This window comes from Cucurbita maxima, unplaced genomic scaffold (genome assembly GCF_002738345.1).
Source record: "Cucurbita maxima cultivar Rimu unplaced genomic scaffold, Cmax_1.0 Cma_Scf00091, whole genome shotgun sequence".
NCBI lineage: Eukaryota > Viridiplantae > Streptophyta > Magnoliopsida > Cucurbitales > Cucurbitaceae > Cucurbita > Cucurbita maxima.
In genome coordinates, this window is record NW_019272107.1 from 60,092 (window position 1) to 77,926 (window position 17,835).

Here is a 17,835-nt window from a genome sequence, read left to right on the forward strand (position 1 = left end):
CGTTCCCGATTCCTAACAAAGAGAGAGAGGGTTTGTATTCCTAACCGCGAGAGAGAGTAATCTCTATTGGTATGAGGTATTTTGGAGAAACCAAAAGCAAAGCCACGAGAGTTTATGCTCAAAGTGGACAATATCATACTATTGTGTAAGTTCGTGATTTCTAATACAAAGAGAGGGTTTGTATTCCTAACTCAAAGAGAGAGAGAGGGATCTCCATTGGTACGGGGCCTAAACAAAACCATAAGAATTTATGCTCAAACGGGACAACATCATACCATTGAGACAGAAATCTCCATTAGTATGAGACTTAAGCAAAGTTACGAGAGTTTATGCTCAAAATGGAAAATATCACACATTATCATTGCAGAGGTTGGTAATTGAGTGGTGTTGGAAGTGGAAGAGAAGGGAAAGAATATAAATAGGTTTGAAAACATTCCCTTTCCATTTTACACGTTGACCCCAACAGCAACCTGAGTTGAACTGTGTGGACAAAGTGCCCTAAAACGATTAACGCAACCAAGCCAAGGGGATCTTTCTTTCTTTCCTTCTTTCCTGCTTGTGCTTGCTTGCTTTCTTTCTTTCTTTCTTTCTTTCCTTCTTTCCTTCTTTTTCTTTCTTTTCCCTCTCTCTTTCTTCCTCACTTTCTTTGCAACAATCATATTGAGAAAGACAAATGGAAGGATCACAAAGATCAGAGCTTCCCAATTATCAACTTCAAGTCTCCTTCCTCTCAAATGCACCGCACCCTCAGCCCATCCACGAAATGGGGTTTGTCCATTTTGAAGACCACAATCAGGTTTTGAGCTTCTTGGCTCCTAATAGCAACGCCGCCACAACCACTACTGCACCATCCACCACCACCACCGACAACACCACCACCACCACCACCGCCATGCCTTCTGCCTTCACTACCCCTCCTCACGCGCACCTCCTTAGTAGACCCTCTTGGAGCAACGACCAGGTGGGGTTTTTAATCAAACCATGTAAAAAGGATGGATCTTGGTTATTAAGATTTGGGTTTTGTGTGATCAGGTGGGAACACTAGATCCAAAGCCCGGTGGCGATGAAAACTGCACTGGTAGCACCAGCGACGGCAGCAATTCATGGTACGTACACACAAACACCCCTTTCCCCTACCTTTCATATTACTTCATTATCATTACATTAACCTAACAATTGGTTACTCAAAAATTGATTCCTGAGTGGCAGGTGGAGAAACTCCAACGCAGATAAGACCAAAGTTAAGGTAAGGAGAAAGCTGAGAGAACCGCGTTTCTGTTTCCAGACGAGAAGCGATGTCGATGTACTCGACGACGGCTACAAATGGAGAAAATACGGCCAAAAAGTCGTCAAGAACAGTCTTCATCCACGGTAGCACCTCATTTCAATTCTTCTTCTAATTGATACTATGATATTGTCTACTTTGAACATAAACTCTAATCAACCTCTAAATTGAAACCCTTATGAGTAATTTAGAACCCCATTAGAAACCCTTATGTGTAATTTAGAACCCCACATCCAATAATGGGAAATAGATTGATTAATTATGCCCAAAAAAACCCCTTAAAGAGGGATGTGCATGTTTTGTTAGATATGGGGAATATATAGAGTATGATGAGGTGAATATATAAGCGACAGTGAGAGGGATAGCAAAAGAGGGTAATAATACTCACAGTTGAGCCTGAGTAGTAGCCAGATGAGGAATGATTATGTTATATTCTCTCTGAGCCTGAGAATTAGCAGAGGCAGGCATCATTATTGATTTGGGGTATTTGGGTGATAGGTGGCCGCCCCCCAAGGCCATGTCCAAGGCCACAACACTAGCAGTCAGTCATGCATTTCATTCGCCTGTGTCTTGACTACTTTTTGGTCATCAGCGTTGTCCGTTTGTTTAGGGTTGTTGTAATGATGGTGATGATGAATAAATAGTTAAAAAAAGATATGATGCTATTGCATGCAGAAGCTACTACCGTTGCACGCATAGCAACTGCCGTGTGAAGAAGAGGGTGGAGCGGCTGTCGGAGGATTGCCGGATGGTCATAACTACATACGAAGGTAGACACAACCACTCCCCTTGCGACGACTCCAATTCTTCCGACCATGAACCCTTTACCTCCTTCTGACTTTAATTACACTTTTACCCTCTCCATAAATTTTTATATATAATTATTTTCTTTTTTGTACTTAAATTATTTAGAGATAAGATGGATTCCTCTCCAAATGCTCCCTAAATTCTGCCTTTTATTATTATTATTATTATTATTATTATTCCCTTTATTCTGAATAACAAAGGAGCCACCCACAGCTGGATCGGAATCTCAAGGCCCAGCCCAAAACCCTTCATGTGTCACCAATTCATGAGATTCTGATCCAACCAATACTTTCATAGAGCTGAGGAATGTGATGTTGTGGGATGTTTTATTAGTCTAATAGTAATTGACATGTATTGTTATCTCATCTGACCAATTCTTTTATAGTGCTGTAGAATGCGAGATGATGTGAGATTTCCATTGATTAGCTTAATGGTAATTGACATGTTCTGATTTTTCTTAACCATTATCGGGTTTAAATGATTTCAGCTTTCACTCTCACTGTTCACGTTTTTTAATTTTGAGTTGTCCCATAACAAACTCAAATATTTTCATTTTTTTTAAATTACTCCGAGCAAAACAAAGTCGACCGTCTCTTTTATGTTCTTGTAAGAACAAGAGAATGGAATCAAAACGTGGGTTCGCTTTAAATTGTGAATCATTCAAAAAAAACAAATGGGAATCTCATTCCTTAAGGAAAAAAAAAAAAATTCCCAATTTTTTTCTTTTTTCCTATTTAATATGATCCCCATTTACCCTTTCCTATCTAATATAAAAGAAAAGTACAATATTTTAATTAATATAATTCTATCACGATATATTATAAAATTAATATTAATTTACCAATTCTTTAGATTTAAAAATGTTTTTTCTTTTTTTTTTTCCCCGTAAAATTAATAATATAAACATAAAAAGAATAATTTAAGGATTTATTATGGAATGGAATATATTTTAAGTTAGGGAATTGGAATGTAAATCTGAATGAATTAAATTTAATTGAAAAAAGAGTGTAAGAGATGAGCATATTAGGAAAGATTTAAATTGGTTGGAAATAAAAGTCATATAATATTGTTCGAAGGATATTCCAGTGGAGGAGGGCTAGGGTTACGCGGCGCCAAATCCACCTATAAAACCCCTTATACGCCCCCTGCCGCTTCACCACCACGGAGCTATACTACAGAGTTGTAAGAGAAGCGTTGTTCAGCAGAACGCCGGTCCACAAAAATGGAGCAGAGCTTTATCATGATCAAGCCTGATGGAGTCCAGAGAGGACTGGTATCACTCTACTACTCTCATTTCTTCTCTTGAATTCCATGTTTCCGATGGAGTCCAGAGAGGACTGGTATCACTCTACTACTCTCATTTCTTCTCTTGAATTCCATGTTTCCGACTTCTCATCCGTTTTCATTTCGCTCTTCCGGTTTTTTACTTTGATGTTAAGCATAATCCACGGAGCTAAAAGACTGAAATTAGCTTGGGGGCGTATTTGCATGTCTGCGATTGATCCATTATGTTTTTGTGTTTATTTCTTATTATTTGTTTCAGGTTGGAGAGATTATCAGTAGGTTTGAGAAGAAGGGCTTTGCTCTTAAAGGTATACTTTCTGAGAACTTTATTTATGAGTTCTCTGCTTGGATTTGTCTTGTTTTCTTATTTGTTGTTTTAAGCTTGGATCTCGTCCAGGCTTGGATATCCCTTTCTTGCTTTGTGTTTGATAATAGTTTGAGCAGAGTTCAGCTCTTCCCCGACTTGATCTAGTTTACGTTACATTAGTTTCTTCTGATTCTGACGTCGTCTTGCTTGCCTAAGTTTGAGTTCGAGTTTCAGTTGAGATAAATCTTATTTACTTTACCATCTGCATCCAGCAGTTATCTGTAGTATTGAATTTTGAATGTTGCTGATTTTGAACTAAATGGTGAGTTAGGTTTAAAGCTTATGTCTGTGGATCGTGCTTTTGCTGAGAACCATTACTCAGATCTTGCTGGAAAGCCTTTCTTCAATGGTTTGATCGAGTACATCATTTCCGGCCCAGTTGTTGCCATGATCTGGGAGGGGAAGAATGTTGTTGCAACTGGTAGGAAGATCATTGGAGCCACCAAGCCAGCAGATTCTGATGTAGGAACCATCCGTGGTGACTTTGCAATTGATGTTGGCAGGTAATGATTCGTGAATCGAATGTCTGCTAATAGAAGTTGATAAGGGATACCTGGTGTCTGGATGATTGATTGTTGGATCTTACTTTCCAGGAACATCATTCATGGAAGCGATTCCGTTGAAAGTGCGAGGAAGGAAATTGCTCTATGGTTCTCGGAGGGCCCTGTTAACTGGCAGAGCAGCCTTCATTCTTGGATCTACGAGTGAGAACTAATCTTGTCAATCATCCCATTCCATCTTGCCCTTTGGCTTATATCTTAAGTTGAAATAATTCTCTGTTTACTCAATGGCTGAGCTATAAGCATCGTGTTTTATTTTTAGTTCTTGTTTGCTACGGTTAATGTTTGATGGGATGATTCAGAGTTAGGCCTGCCTGATGTTACTTTTTGAACTTTGTTATGGAATCCAAGTTTGTCTGGGTTTTATTTATTTCTTAGATAACTCTACAGCTCAACTCGAACTCAAAACATCCTGTTCACTGGCAGAAATTTCTTAGTTATGACTGAGTACACTTCTTAACAATGATTATAAACAGTTTAACTAATCAAAATTTGATATAAAATCTAAATGGTGTTAATTGAAGACTTGTAAATTTATAATTTAGTATTGAACCGAAGAGCCGATTGTTGTGTTCCTAATAACTTAAAATCTTCCTTCTTTGGTCTAACGAGTGGATGATATATTTGATTATGACTTAAGCATCAGAGTATGTGGTACCTAACATCATACTAGTACTAGATTCTTCTCGTGCAGGCCCACAGGTCATTGCTTGCATCACTTGAGACTATTTGAGCTTGTAAACAAGAATTTGACACGAACATTTTATGACATCTATGGGTAAGTGAAAGGCACACATATTACATTACATGACACAATGACAAGCTTCCTCTCTTCCCTAGAACACTATGCACAACCACTCTCATAAAGTAAGATCTTCGGGAGAGACTCAATTTATGGTTGGATCATTATATATTATTTAATCGAGAATCAATGGTACAAATAGTTGATGAAAGTTCAATTTGCTTATAATAATTATATCAAAGAAACTCATCCTACAATACATAAGAGTGCCACATAAACATATAGTTTAGCATGAAAATTGATTGATTAATTTTGTATTATTGAAGCTTGTAATATGTATGACTATAAGGTCTCTTTGCTAGCACATATTAACACCAAAAATTTTAAACTTAGATGAAAGAAATATCTAAAGTATTCAAATCATATGTTCCTAAGGTGATGAGAATGAGTGAATTTCATCTCGCAAGATTAAGCATTTTGTGATATTTTGTGATTAAATTTTATGCAAACTCATTGCATAGGATACTCTTACTAACATGTTTCTATATGAACGATTTGGATCAAATCATTTGTAATGATTATAAGGTGGGTTGTGTTAATTGCAATATTAGGATAAGACAACCAACTTTATTCATATATTGTAGATCACGATGCTTTTGTATGTCAACTATATACTATTCAAGTTGTAACGACCCAATTCAACATGTGCATGCACTTTGAAATTCAATTAAAATAGTAATGAAAATTTTGCTTTTACAAAAGAAGAAAAAAAGGAGACCACCAAAATGCATGACTATAAGATCAAACTATTTCAAATTCATGAAATACCGGATTTGAAAGATAAGTACAAAAGTAACTCTAAACTCAAGTGTGATGAGACTCTCTCTAGCCAACAACCCATGTGTGCTTTCGCTCGACCGCTACATCAATCTCTATAATAAAAGAAAGTTGAAGTAGTAGGGTTGAGCATATAAATATACTCAGCAAGCTGGTAATTCATAGTTTGATATCGGATTCTATTAATCTTGTTATTGGTTTTATCTCGAACTCCAACATTTGGAATATTCTTAAGTTCTCTAGATATTTTGGTTAGTCGTTTCTGCTAGTCTCTCTCATCATCATATCTCTAAGTCCTTGAGGCGCGACACTGCATAAATCTCATAGGGTTCATGCATGCTCAACCAACTATAAGGTGCAACTATTGACCCTTGTTGCTCGTGTCTGATTCACCAAGAGAAACCTAACTAGCAAACTTCCTAATAATCCCTACACAAAACAAGTCAATCATAAAACATCATATGCAGTTCTATGGTTATCCCAACCCTTGACAATCGAGTTAGTTTACGACTAGGGGCTAGTTGGCGAACCTCTATCGTCATTGTATAAGTGCATAACTCACATGCATGAGCAATAATCACAAGCAACTTTTAAGGTACAATTGTGGATTCTTGTCGCTCATGGCAAACTCACTACAAAAATTAATGGGAAAACTTCACAGTAGTTCTCACAGGGTACACTCATAAACTCATAGTAGTCGACATGTGGCAGATGCAGACTTGAGTCAGGTCAATCGATTTAGGTTGGCCCATTGGCGTTGTGATGTGTGGTGTACTCTCGTCCAGACACACTTCCTTGACACATGTCACACCGGATGATTGCCGCATTATTCCACTCGGTGCTTGACACATGTCAACGTGCACTTCTGTCTTCTATGGTTAGATTTCCAAATTATTGCAATTTCAATGATTTTTCCTATTTTCTTTTGGTTTTTGAACCTTTTTATACCCCATTTGAATTAACATGATTCTTTCCTGAGAGTTATATAGTTCTAATCGTACTTTCCAAAGGTTTTTTACTTGTAAATAATCGTCAACTACAGAAAGAAATAAATTGTAGTCGACGTTGGTTAAAAATTTTGTTCATACTGTTTTCAGGAGCTCGTCAAAACTTCAGCTTCTGGTTTATTTAACCAACTCCAACTTTTTGCTGAGAAGTTGTGCGAAATACTCTTATGAAAATCATACTAAATTTTCGACCTAGAGAAATACGAAAATTAAAATCTCGAGAACTTACCTATCGTTCTTGCTTATTTCTGTATGGTTTTAGACGATCTAAAAATCTATAATGATTCTCCTAAAACATTTGAGCAACTTTTATGAAAGAACCATGGTACAAAATGATCTTTTAGTTTTTATTTTTTTTAATTTAAGTTAAACTTCATAATTGTTATCTTTTTAGTAATGGTTGGGATGAGTTAGTGTAGGAAAAGTCTGGTCCTGACAGTTGGAACATTTTTTCTCTTTTTCTTTTTTCTTTTTCTCCTAAATAAATATTGATTATCCTCATTAATAATTTCAAGGTGGTGCGGAAATCACCAAAATATCCTTCTGGCTGGTTAACTTTGACCATTTCTTTTTCGATTTTCACTTTTTTATATATTTTTTTCCTTAAGCTTATGGAAATTTTATAAGTATTTCTCTCTTCTAATATCGACTTTTAATAAAATTTTAAAAGTTTAAAAAAAATTGAAAAATTAATTAAAAATTTGAAATTAGTTAAACCAATTCTTAAATCATATTTTACCCACTTAAACTGTCCTATAACATATAAAATCTAACTAACAATAATTTAGCAGATACAAAATATAAATTTATTGCACATATATAGTCCAATTAATTAAAAATATTATAAACCTACATTATAAGGGCTAACTTGGTAATTTACCTCTCATTTAACTTGGTCAATGCTGATTCAACCAAGTAGGGCTAACTGCTTAACACGTTTTCAAAGTCTGTATCCTTGAATCTTGACTTTCATTTTGACTGAAAAAATATTTTATTATTATAATTACTGTTGCTATTAAAATTTTAAAAAAATAACGTAGGTTTACCTGTGGATTTTTTAGTCACGGACAAACTTACCAATAGAGTTATAATCCAACCCTATATTCTACTTTTAAAATTATTATAAAAATAAAAAATATTTAACTTTCCAAGGTTAAAAACAATAAAGAACTCTTTCCATAAAATAATAATAATAAAAAAAAGCGAATAAAGGTGAAACATCTAATTAAATAAAAACCACCCAATTAATATTCAAATCCATCCAATTTATTATTATTTTTTTGTTCATCAAATCTAGAAAATAAAAACCTATAATTTATTATATTTCTATTTACTGTATTATTTTTATTGTTTTCCATTTTTTATTTGCCTTACTACTATTATTGAATAATATATATATATATATATATATCCACCATTAGTTTTATGGCAACATATATTGAATAAAAAATAAATAAATTTAACTTTTATTTTTTTACCCTTCACTCAAATTTCAATTTTTTTTTACAAAATATATATATATAAAACTTAAAAATGATGGAAAAAATAAATACAAGTTTTAAAAAATGAAAATACTAAAATAGGAACGGTCATCTTTCTTCTTTAGCTACGTGGTTGTGTATAAACTACAAGTTTTCCTCGATTTAGAGCACGAAATTCGATTCATTATCTATCTATAATAATCAAGTATTTGAATTCACACCTTCACGTTATTTAATTTTAAAATTTATAAAAATTTCAAGACTTTTTTTTATTATAGTTAAGTCATAAGTATACGAATAGTTTTTGATCTAACCTAACTCGTCGACAAAACAAGTGTCAAAAAAAGGCTTCTATCAACGCAACGCAGGTGTGTATACATGAATAAATATATACTTTTTTATACGACAAAAGCAAACAACGAAAGAAAGGTTAGTTATTAAATTCTTTTTTGCTTTAAAAAATGTAAAAGGAATATGAGGATGTCACATGCGATTGCAAATAACATTTAATATATGATGAGGGGGTTTAGTTTTTTTGTAACGAAGAGGGAATAATGAATAAGGTTCCCTTAATTGTGGACAAAAATAATAAATAAAAAATAATATTATTATTCTTATTTTATTGCTATTATTTATATTGTTATATGAGAACGAGGAACACGGGACTAAAATGTAAATTAACTTTTAATTGTTTTAGGCTTTTCTTACCTTTCATTTCTTCATGATTGCTCTAATTTGGATGTTGTTTAATTCATTTACGTCCCTCTCCTTTATTCAGGTGTCACATTGTCCATATCACTTAATATCATTGTCCTATATCGAATGATATAGAATTGTTAGTCACGTTAGTTCCAACTTTGGATGTTGAAGACCCTTTAATTGACAATTTGATATTCAATGTGTTGATGATGAAAGACCCACATTGGCTAATTTAGGCAAAGTCATAAGAGGTTATGCTCAAAGTGGTCGTACCATTGTGGAGAGTAAGTCATGCCCTCCTTAAACTTAGTCGTCGCTCCTATATTATATTGTAGCTTTTTATTTGTATTAGTGAATCGTCGATCAATCCCCTGAAGTAAAAGAAAAAGGGGAGAACAATTTACATAAGCATAAGCATAGGGATACAAAATCCATTAGGCAAGGGAAGGCAAACATGATGCATATGAGTAGTGGTAGGGATTTATGAAGTTTAACATCGTGGCATTGAGGGCGAGTCAGTTCTAGGGCGCTTGACGCTGAATAGGGGCGGAGGGGAATTAGGGGAAGCGCGCTTAGGGTAACAGCAGCCTATGCCAATCAGCGCCTCCGCGGAACCAATCATGTGAGGAAAGTTGAGCTTGGCCTTGGCTCCCCGCATCTGAAAAGCAGCTCGGTCGTAAGCCAAAGCAGCCTCTTCAGCGGTCTGGTATGTCCCCAGCCATATCCGAGCCCCTTTTCTGTTGGGGTCTCTGATCTCTGCTGCGTACTTCCCCCATGGCCTCCTCCTCACTCCTCTAAACTGCAGCCCTCTAATCGAACTCCCTTTCCCGGGGGCCTCGATATCCGTAACCCCATCACCACTCTTCAAACTCGGAGTATTTTTCCCTAATCCTCCAACCGAATCCAACTCGTCCTCCAAAAGATGTCGCCGAATCCACTCCAACAGAAACACCTCCGACGACGACGACCCTTGTGAACAATTGCTGTTACTCGACATTCTTGGTTCTCTCAGTCTACTAAAATCAGCCACACTCACTATTCATATCTATGTCTTTATATATCATTCAGTTCAACGCAACGTCTATTTCTTGGAAACTTCCAAATCACCACGTGTTCGTAATTCATATTCTATTATATTATTCTCTGGGAAATTGTATAATTTAAATGCCAACAAAATTGGTATTCTTAAATACATTATGGGGAAAGTTTGAATGTATTTTTTAATTTGAAAATTTTAATATAATATTTATGGTTATGTCAGATTCTATAAAAATAAGTTTAAAAAATGGTAGCACTATGAAAAAGGTGCATAAAACCATGGCCACAACATTGAAAACGTGTGTTTCAAATATTTTATATGTAATGGTCAGTTCTCACTTGAACGTTCATGGTTACTTCTACTTCTCCTTTCTTCTTTTATATATAAATACATATATCTACCACCATATCGTATCCGTTTCTAACATAAAAGTCTTCAAAAAGTATTATGTCCGTATAAAAATAATTTTTACATACATTTCATTTGATCCATACCGAATAAAAGATCTACGTTCATATAGAAAATATATTCCATACAAAATATATATCCAAATTTAGTAAAAAATAAATAAGTTTATATTTATAAAATATTATTAAATTTATTAAAATAGTTTACTTTTCATAATAAAAATTATAGTAAAAAATGGACATTAAAAAATTATATATATATATATATATATATAATTGATTTTTTTTTATTTTTTTATTTTCTATTTTTATGGGTAATCTCCACTCCACTCAAATCTTTATGGAAATAAAATATGAACCCAATCTTTACGAAAATAAATATGAAATTATAATAAGAGGCGAGAACGAAGATGAAAAATGTTTTTGTATCTCCCAAAGGCTAATTGAATGAATTATGATTTAATTGTTTATTTAATGGGTCCTCTCCCTTTTGTCTCTAGGGTTGTAGGAAATGAGCATGGCCTAAAGGGTTTGTTTTTTGTAATCTTGTCTTGACCCTCTTCTTCTCTTTCGATTACTCATATCTCTATTGACATTAGGGTTTCAATTTTGTGCGATGCAAATAGACCAATTGGAGTTGCTGATGGATCGACTGAACTTTGATTGAATAAGAGGAGATGACCTGACCATGGTTTTGACCAATTATGATATCAATATGACTGAATTTGATTGTTGTGTATTTTCAAGAATCTTTGATCTGTTACGGAGCACGAAGGCATGTTTTTTTAATCTTCTTCTAAATGAGTGAATAGGTGTTTACCAGCTTCATAACAAATGCAATTAGTTTTTGTTAGGCAAAGGTGTAGCTGCCTGCTTACAATCATATATTTTTTTGTCAACGGCCTTTGTGATTGTGCAAGAGAGTCAAACCAATTTATGGTCGGGTACTGTATTCTCAATCTAGAAGGGATTGCCTTGCACAGACGACAGTAATTTGCAGTAGTGAGTGATGATTGTTGATGAAAAAGAGGCAGACATGGGTCATGAATTGCAATTTACTGCAGTGTACCAAATGGAAGATCTGATGAGAATACCATCATGGTTCAGACTTGTTCATATCAGACAGCGTGCAATACGTGGATTCTTTCAGAAACTCAATTTATCAAACGTACCAATTCTAGGAGTGGAATATCTATCTAACTATGAGGCGGATTCAATATTGGAAGAACGAACAACACAGACCATCTTGTGGCCAATTACTTTTAGACGCCACCAAACCATCCTGCTTATCCGAGATTTAAAAGAACTCGAAGTCAAGATATTGACCACCGGACTTCACAACATCTGTACCTACCCTCCTCTTACTGCCGCCGCCGACGCCGCCGACGCCGCCGCCTCCGCCAACCCCTGTTGTGTCAGCTACCCCAAACTTAGGCAGTTCGGCCTCCATTGGTCTAGGCACTTCTGGGGGCGTGCTGCATCGAATCAAAGCCCAATTCACACCTTCAAAGAAAGGATGTTGCTTGATCTCAGTTGCACCCCTCTTGACCCCAAGTCGATGCTGTGGCTCCTTCACGAGTAAACCTCTAATAAGATCTCGGCTAGCATAACTAGTTGCTGGAGACTCTGGGAACTTCCTTCACGAGTAAACCTCTAATAAGATCTCGGCTAGCATAACTAGTTGCTGGAGACTCTGGGAACTTCAGCTGCTGCCCTACTACATTGAATAGTGTGGCTCTGTTCCCTGATCCCTTGAATGGGGTTTTTCCATACAATAGTTCATGCAAGAAAATGCCAAAAGTCCACCAATCAACAGCACTTCCATGACCCTTTTCCATACAATAGTTCATGCAAGAAAATGCCAAAAGTCCACCAATCAACAGCACTTCCATGACCCTCTCCTTTAATGATTTCAGGGGCTAGGTACTCGTGGGTGCCAACAAAAGACATGGATCGCGCAGCAGTAGGCTCTGCTACCAGCTCGGGAAGGGCACTAGATTGCAACCCCAGCTCACTTCGAGGCTTGGGACTTTTCTTTTTGCTTTTCTGAGGGAAGAGTCGAGGAAGAAAGCATGAAGGTTGGATGCAAACTGATGAGGGCTCAATACAGGCTGGCTGGACACAAAATCCTCGTTTAGATGGGTCGGAATCGTATGAGGTTCGTATCAGGGTGGGCGACACTGCACATCTTAGGGAAAGGTCGAAATCTGAGAGCATTATGTGGCCATCATCACGAACCAGTACATTCTCTGGTTTCAAGTCCCTATAGACAACACCAAGCATGTGTAGATATTCGAGTGCCAGTAGAACCTCTGCTGCATAAAACCTGCAAATACAAGAACCCAAGCATGTGTAGATATTCGAGTGCCAGTAGAACCTCTGCTGCATAAAACCTGCAAATACAAGAACTTGCATAAGGACACATTGACCTCAGTTGGACGGACACAAAGATAACAAATGAATTTTGCTTGAAGTTCTCGCCTTTTAAAACTACTGTTTCAAAAGAAAACGAATTTTTCAGTAGAAGAACAAAATGAAGACAGCCTAAAGGCCACGGCGGCAAGGAAACCCCACGCTTCAAAGGAAGGTTAAACAAAGGAGGTTAAACAAAAGGCTACCGTTTATAAGTGGATAACAAAAGAAGTGTAAACAGAAGCATTGCTTCTACTAAAAATAAAGGAAGCAAGCAGAGCAGATCTATCGAAATGGGAAAAAAAAAAAAACACTATGAAATTGTAGTAAATTATTGCTATATCCACACAGAAATTGGATTTAGCAATGACATCGTTGGGAAATTAGGGAGCTGTAACTTGTAAGTGGACATTGACGCAGACACCGAAGGTGTCTCTGTTGAGGATTGTTGGGAGGGAGTCCCATGTCGGCTAATTGAGGGTGATCATGGATTTATAAGTAATGAATATATCTTCATTGGTACGAAGTATTTTGGGGAAACCAAAAGCAAATCCACGAGAGCTTATACTCAAAGTGGACAATATCATACTATTGTGGAGGTTGTGATTCCTAACATGCTATCAGAGTCATGCCCTTAACCATGTCAATAGAATCCTCAAATGTCGAACAAAGAAGTTATGAGTCTCGAAGGTGTAGTCAAAAGTGACTCGAGTATTGAACAAAGTACACCCTTTGTTCGAGGACTCTAGAGAAAGGAGTCGAGCCTCAATTAAGAGGAGGCTGTACGAGGGCTTCATAGACCTTAGGGGAGGCTCTATGGTGTACTTTGTTCAAGGGGAGGATTGTTGAGGATCGAAGATGAGAACACACAAAAAGGAAGGAGAGAGGGGAGGATAGGAAACAGTATCTTTCATTTGAAAAATGAGGAAACACAAGAGAAAGAAAAGTCTTCAAATTTATTGAAAGCATTAGAGGTACATGGCAGCAAGGCTACCCTTGGCGATATTCAACTATTGGGGTTGGGCATGAGAAACTTGATGAAGCCACTCAAATTCTTGGTGTCATAATAAAAGAAGGTTCACCATCAAATATAACATAAACAGTTAGTTTATATATGGATATGCAGCTATTCATTGCATTGGAGTGTCCTCAAATGCAACTCTATCCTCTTTTATCTTCATTATTTTTCCAAGTTTTCAGCTCAAAGAGAATCCAGGAATGATCAGTTATCTAGATACCCAAAGAATGCAACAGACGTGTTTTTGAATCAGATGTGAGCGTGCAGGACCTCTCCAAACTCTAATGATAAGAAATATAAAACTGACCGAAGGAAAAACAAATGGAAAAAAAAAAAAAAACAGGGGCTAATTATATTTCCTTCATTAAAGTATTTATTGTACCTTGCAGCATACTCAGAGAAGTGTTTCCCTGGCTGTCGTTGCCTCAAAGTGTGCAGGTCTCCTCCTGGACAATACTCCATTACTAGACAGCAAAACCTGTCAGTCTCGAAGTGGGTGTACAAAGTCGGCAGAAATGGATGGTCAAGTAATTGTAAGATCTCCCTTTCTGTCTGAGCTCTCGTTAACTTCTTCCTGATGGCAAGCGATGCCTTGTCCATTACTTTCATTGCAAAATGACAACGAGTCCCACTTAGCTCTGACAGATAAACACTACCAATATCACCACATCCAAGTCTTTTCAGAAGCTTAAAATGGCTCATGCCTAATATTCCATCTCTAGCTCGAATAGCAAGAATGGCTTTCCATCTAGGATCGTTTCCTTTGTGGGGTTTATTAGCACTTCCTGTAATGTTACTCCAACTACTATCATCACTAAGACCACTGCTATCACTAGCACGACTAATACTTGTTTTTGCACTCTCAAGAGAGTCCCCTCTAATGCTTCCTTTCGTACTTTCACAGTTTCTCTCAATACTAACCATTCCATCACTTCGATATGCGCTACCACAACTATTAACCACGCTCATAGCTGTGACAACTCCACTGCTATCAATGCTACTGTGTGGACTTACATTCCCACTTGGGGGCAAAGAAGCATCCCAAACACATTCTTTCTCCTCCGAATCTGGGGGAAGGAGGGAGGTTTCTGTATTTTGTGATGCACGAGGAATTGAAACCTTTCTCCTCCGAATCTGGGGGAAGGAGGGAGGTTTCTGTATTTTGTGATGCACGAGGAATTGAAACAGGGGAAGATAAAACACCCAACTCATGTGGTTCATCAACTAAGCTTTCTGCAGGGGAGAGAACAGCTGGGCTTGGTTTCTTGGCTGGAACCCTGATTGAAAGATCCTCAAGAAAAGGGCCCTTCACTGAAAAACTCTTCATCAAGCACCGGGCATCGGGTTTATTCTGCCCTATGGGTACATAAACTGTTCTCATAAGATCCATATCCACAGGCTCTGGCGGGTGGCTAGCCCCAGAGAAGGAACTTGGACCACCTTCCTCAATTAGATTTCTACTACCCCTTAATGTGGCATCACGCTTAGGTTCTTCCTGCCCCAAAAAAGAGGATTTCCCCTTCATTGTCCGTATAGGTACAGTAAATTCTAGATCTTGATACCCTTGTCCAATAGATCTTCCTACTTCTCTTACCTTAGCTGAGTGCATGTTCGACCAATGGCCAGCTTGCTTGGCTGAGGCCATGTGTGTTTTTGGTATATCATCCAAAACACAAAATTTTCCCGGACGTAGCTTTGATTCTGGAAGCATCTCTATGGGCAGTAATAATGGAACTGCTTTTGATTCTGGAATCCTCTCCATGTACAGTGACTTGTGTCATCACATAGAGAAGCTTCCAAGTGAAAAAGATCTGCACATATGGTTTTAGTTCAGTTAATCCTATCTTCAACAGGTAACATACGAATCAATATATCCTTACTTAGTCTTCCATGCTTTCTTAAATATCAGTGAAATGAGTATCCCACAATAAGTAAGGACAAGCAGTTAAAGAACACAAGAAGGCCCCAAACGTAATGGAAACAGAGATCCGCAAGAACTAAAACTAATCCGAATAACCTGATGCAATCGGAAGAATAGCTTAGCTCAGGGTTAGTGACACAACCCTGTCCTTGGAGCATAAGAAATTACAAAACTCAATTCGAATTTCTTGGTCATGCAGACAAAAAATGGGAAGCTCAGGAAATAAGCAGAAGTGAAACTCCAACATTGATATAGTTAGAAGGGTTTTATAAACGGTTCCTTTTAATCACATTGCTACAATATATGCTTTGTTTCCTGGCATTGCAAGCTCGGAAANAAGGCCCCAAACGTAATGGAAACAGAGATCCGCAAGAACTAAAACTAATCCGAATAACCTGATGCAATCGGAAGAATAGCTTAGCTCAGGGTTAGTGACACAACCCTGTCCTTGGAGCATAAGAAATTACAAAACCCAATTCGAATTTCTTGGTTATGCAGACAAAAAACGGGAAGCTCAGGAAATAAGCAGAAGTGAAACTCCAACATTGATATAGTTAGAAGGGTTTTATAAACGGTTCCTTTTAATCACATTGCTACAATATATGCTTTGTTTCCTGGCATTGCAAGCTCGGAAAGAGAGTAGAAAAGCGAGGGCAAACTTAAAATGAACTGAAAGCAACGCAACAAGGAAAACAAAGAGATCTGAAAGAGGTAATGAGCAAGAAAACAGAAACCACCTGGTGAGACGATATTGTAGGAGAAGGGCAGAGCAGTATGCAGGGTTTGTGCAATTCGACGACGGTAGAGTCCTGGAAGGTTGAGGCAGAGAGAGACGGTGCGGCGGAGCGAAGTGTGAGTGACCCAGAGAAGGGATCTGGAGAAGGAGCTAATAGAAGGAATGGTAAAACAAAGAATGAGAGCAGAATCCGGAAAAGACTTTTGCTTTGCTTTGGGCGGAAAGAAAATGACTGTGAAAGAGAAGGGAGGGAGGTGTGGAGCCCACGGTTGTCCCTCTTTTAAAATATGTAGGGACGCTCCACTCCGCCTCCCTCCGCTGCGCCTACGCTTTTGGATGGATGGGCTAGGCACTCACTCAGGACAGTGGCAGTGAGTAAAAGCGTCAAGGAGGCTTAGTTTTAAGGGACTGGCGAACTGCCCACTGCCACACCAGTTGAGTAAGACTTAACAATTTTACCTTTCCTTCAATAATCAATCACCACATCTTAATCAACTGAGAGCTACCCAACAAAATTTGTTGTTATTACAAGGTATATGCCATTGAATTATATAAAATCTTGTCCCTTTCCTTCATGCTTTTGTGTCTAAATAGGATGAAACCCCATACACTGTTCTGTCACAGTCGCCAAAGCATTCTTCATGCTTTTGTGTCTAAATAGGATGAAACCCCATACACTGTTCTGTCACAGTCGCCAAAGCATTAAGAACTTGCTGAGATCAAGCAGAAAATGGGCTTTTCTAAACCGGATTTTGCCATATTTTAAAGGAAACATCTTAGGATGTAAGTCATCACCGGCGATATTGTTCCTTTTGAACTTTCATTTTCTAATTTTTCACTTAAGATTTTTAAAACGCGTTTGTTAAAAAGAAGTTTTTACGTCTGTATGAAAGAGTGTTTTGTTCTCCTCTCTAATAAACGTGGAATCGCACAACATGGGTCTCTTTATTTATGTAGGGTGAAAATTGTTAGCATGTGACATAAGATATTAGAAAAGAGGAAAAGGAAAGTAAGATGAGGGAGCAATAATGATGAGTGGTACAGGAAATGGAAATGGAAATGAAGTTGAACCATACAAAGCGGGCATGTGAAAAGAGGACCTTAAACCAGCAACGCCAATACAAAGGAGAAGGAGAGAAGATTCTAGTTTCATTGGGAATCGCACAGCATTGAATAAATGTTTCAACCAAATACTTGATTTCTGCGTATTAATAATCAAAACACATCAAAAAA

General features: G+C 37.3%; 4 protein-coding genes across 5 annotated transcripts; 2 read left to right on the top strand and 2 right to left on the bottom strand.

The window, feature by feature from the left end:
- The first annotated feature begins 563 nt into the window (after nucleotides 1-563).
- Nucleotides 564-2,556, top strand: LOC111472906 (probable WRKY transcription factor 12). Of its 2 annotated transcripts, none has more exons than XM_023118497.1 (4): nucleotides 564-961; nucleotides 1,033-1,106; nucleotides 1,204-1,371; nucleotides 1,961-2,556. In XM_023118497.1, the coding sequence occupies exons 1-4, from the start codon at nucleotides 674-676 to the stop codon at nucleotides 2,121-2,123; spliced, it is 693 nt and encodes a 230-aa protein (XP_022974265.1). In that variant the 5' UTR covers nucleotides 564-673; the 3' UTR covers nucleotides 2,124-2,556. The 2 variants fall into 2 exon arrangements, with proteins under 2 accessions (XP_022974265.1, XP_022974266.1); XM_023118498.1 differs by having other exon boundaries at nucleotides 568-961; nucleotides 1,210-1,371.
- A 647-nt stretch (nucleotides 2,557-3,203) lies between these two features.
- LOC111472907 (nucleoside diphosphate kinase) lies at nucleotides 3,204-4,680 on the top strand. The gene is made up of 4 exons (XM_023118500.1): nucleotides 3,204-3,365; nucleotides 3,636-3,684; nucleotides 4,015-4,246; nucleotides 4,337-4,680. Exons 1-4 carry the CDS (start codon nucleotides 3,315-3,317, stop codon nucleotides 4,449-4,451), a joined length of 447 nt encoding a protein of 148 aa, XP_022974268.1. The 5' UTR covers nucleotides 3,204-3,314; the 3' UTR covers nucleotides 4,452-4,680.
- Nucleotides 4,681-9,559: 4,879 nt separating this feature from the next.
- Nucleotides 9,560-10,066, bottom strand: LOC111472899 (ethylene-responsive transcription factor 13-like). Its single transcript, XM_023118491.1, has one exon. It carries the CDS (start codon nucleotides 10,064-10,066, stop codon nucleotides 9,560-9,562), a length of 507 nt encoding a protein of 168 aa, XP_022974259.1.
- A 1,488-nt stretch (nucleotides 10,067-11,554) lies between these two features.
- On the bottom strand, nucleotides 11,555-16,962 carry LOC111472908 (serine/threonine-protein kinase D6PKL1-like). Its single transcript, XM_023118501.1, has 6 exons — nucleotides 16,604-16,962; nucleotides 15,132-15,756; nucleotides 14,328-15,064; nucleotides 12,389-12,841; nucleotides 12,167-12,321; nucleotides 11,555-12,099 (listed from the first exon to the last, which is right to left on the bottom strand). Exons 2-6 carry the CDS (start codon nucleotides 15,705-15,707, stop codon nucleotides 11,813-11,815), a joined length of 2,208 nt encoding a protein of 735 aa, XP_022974269.1. The 5' UTR covers nucleotides 15,708-15,756; nucleotides 16,604-16,962; the 3' UTR covers nucleotides 11,555-11,812.
- Nucleotides 16,963-17,835: the final 873 nt, after the last annotated feature.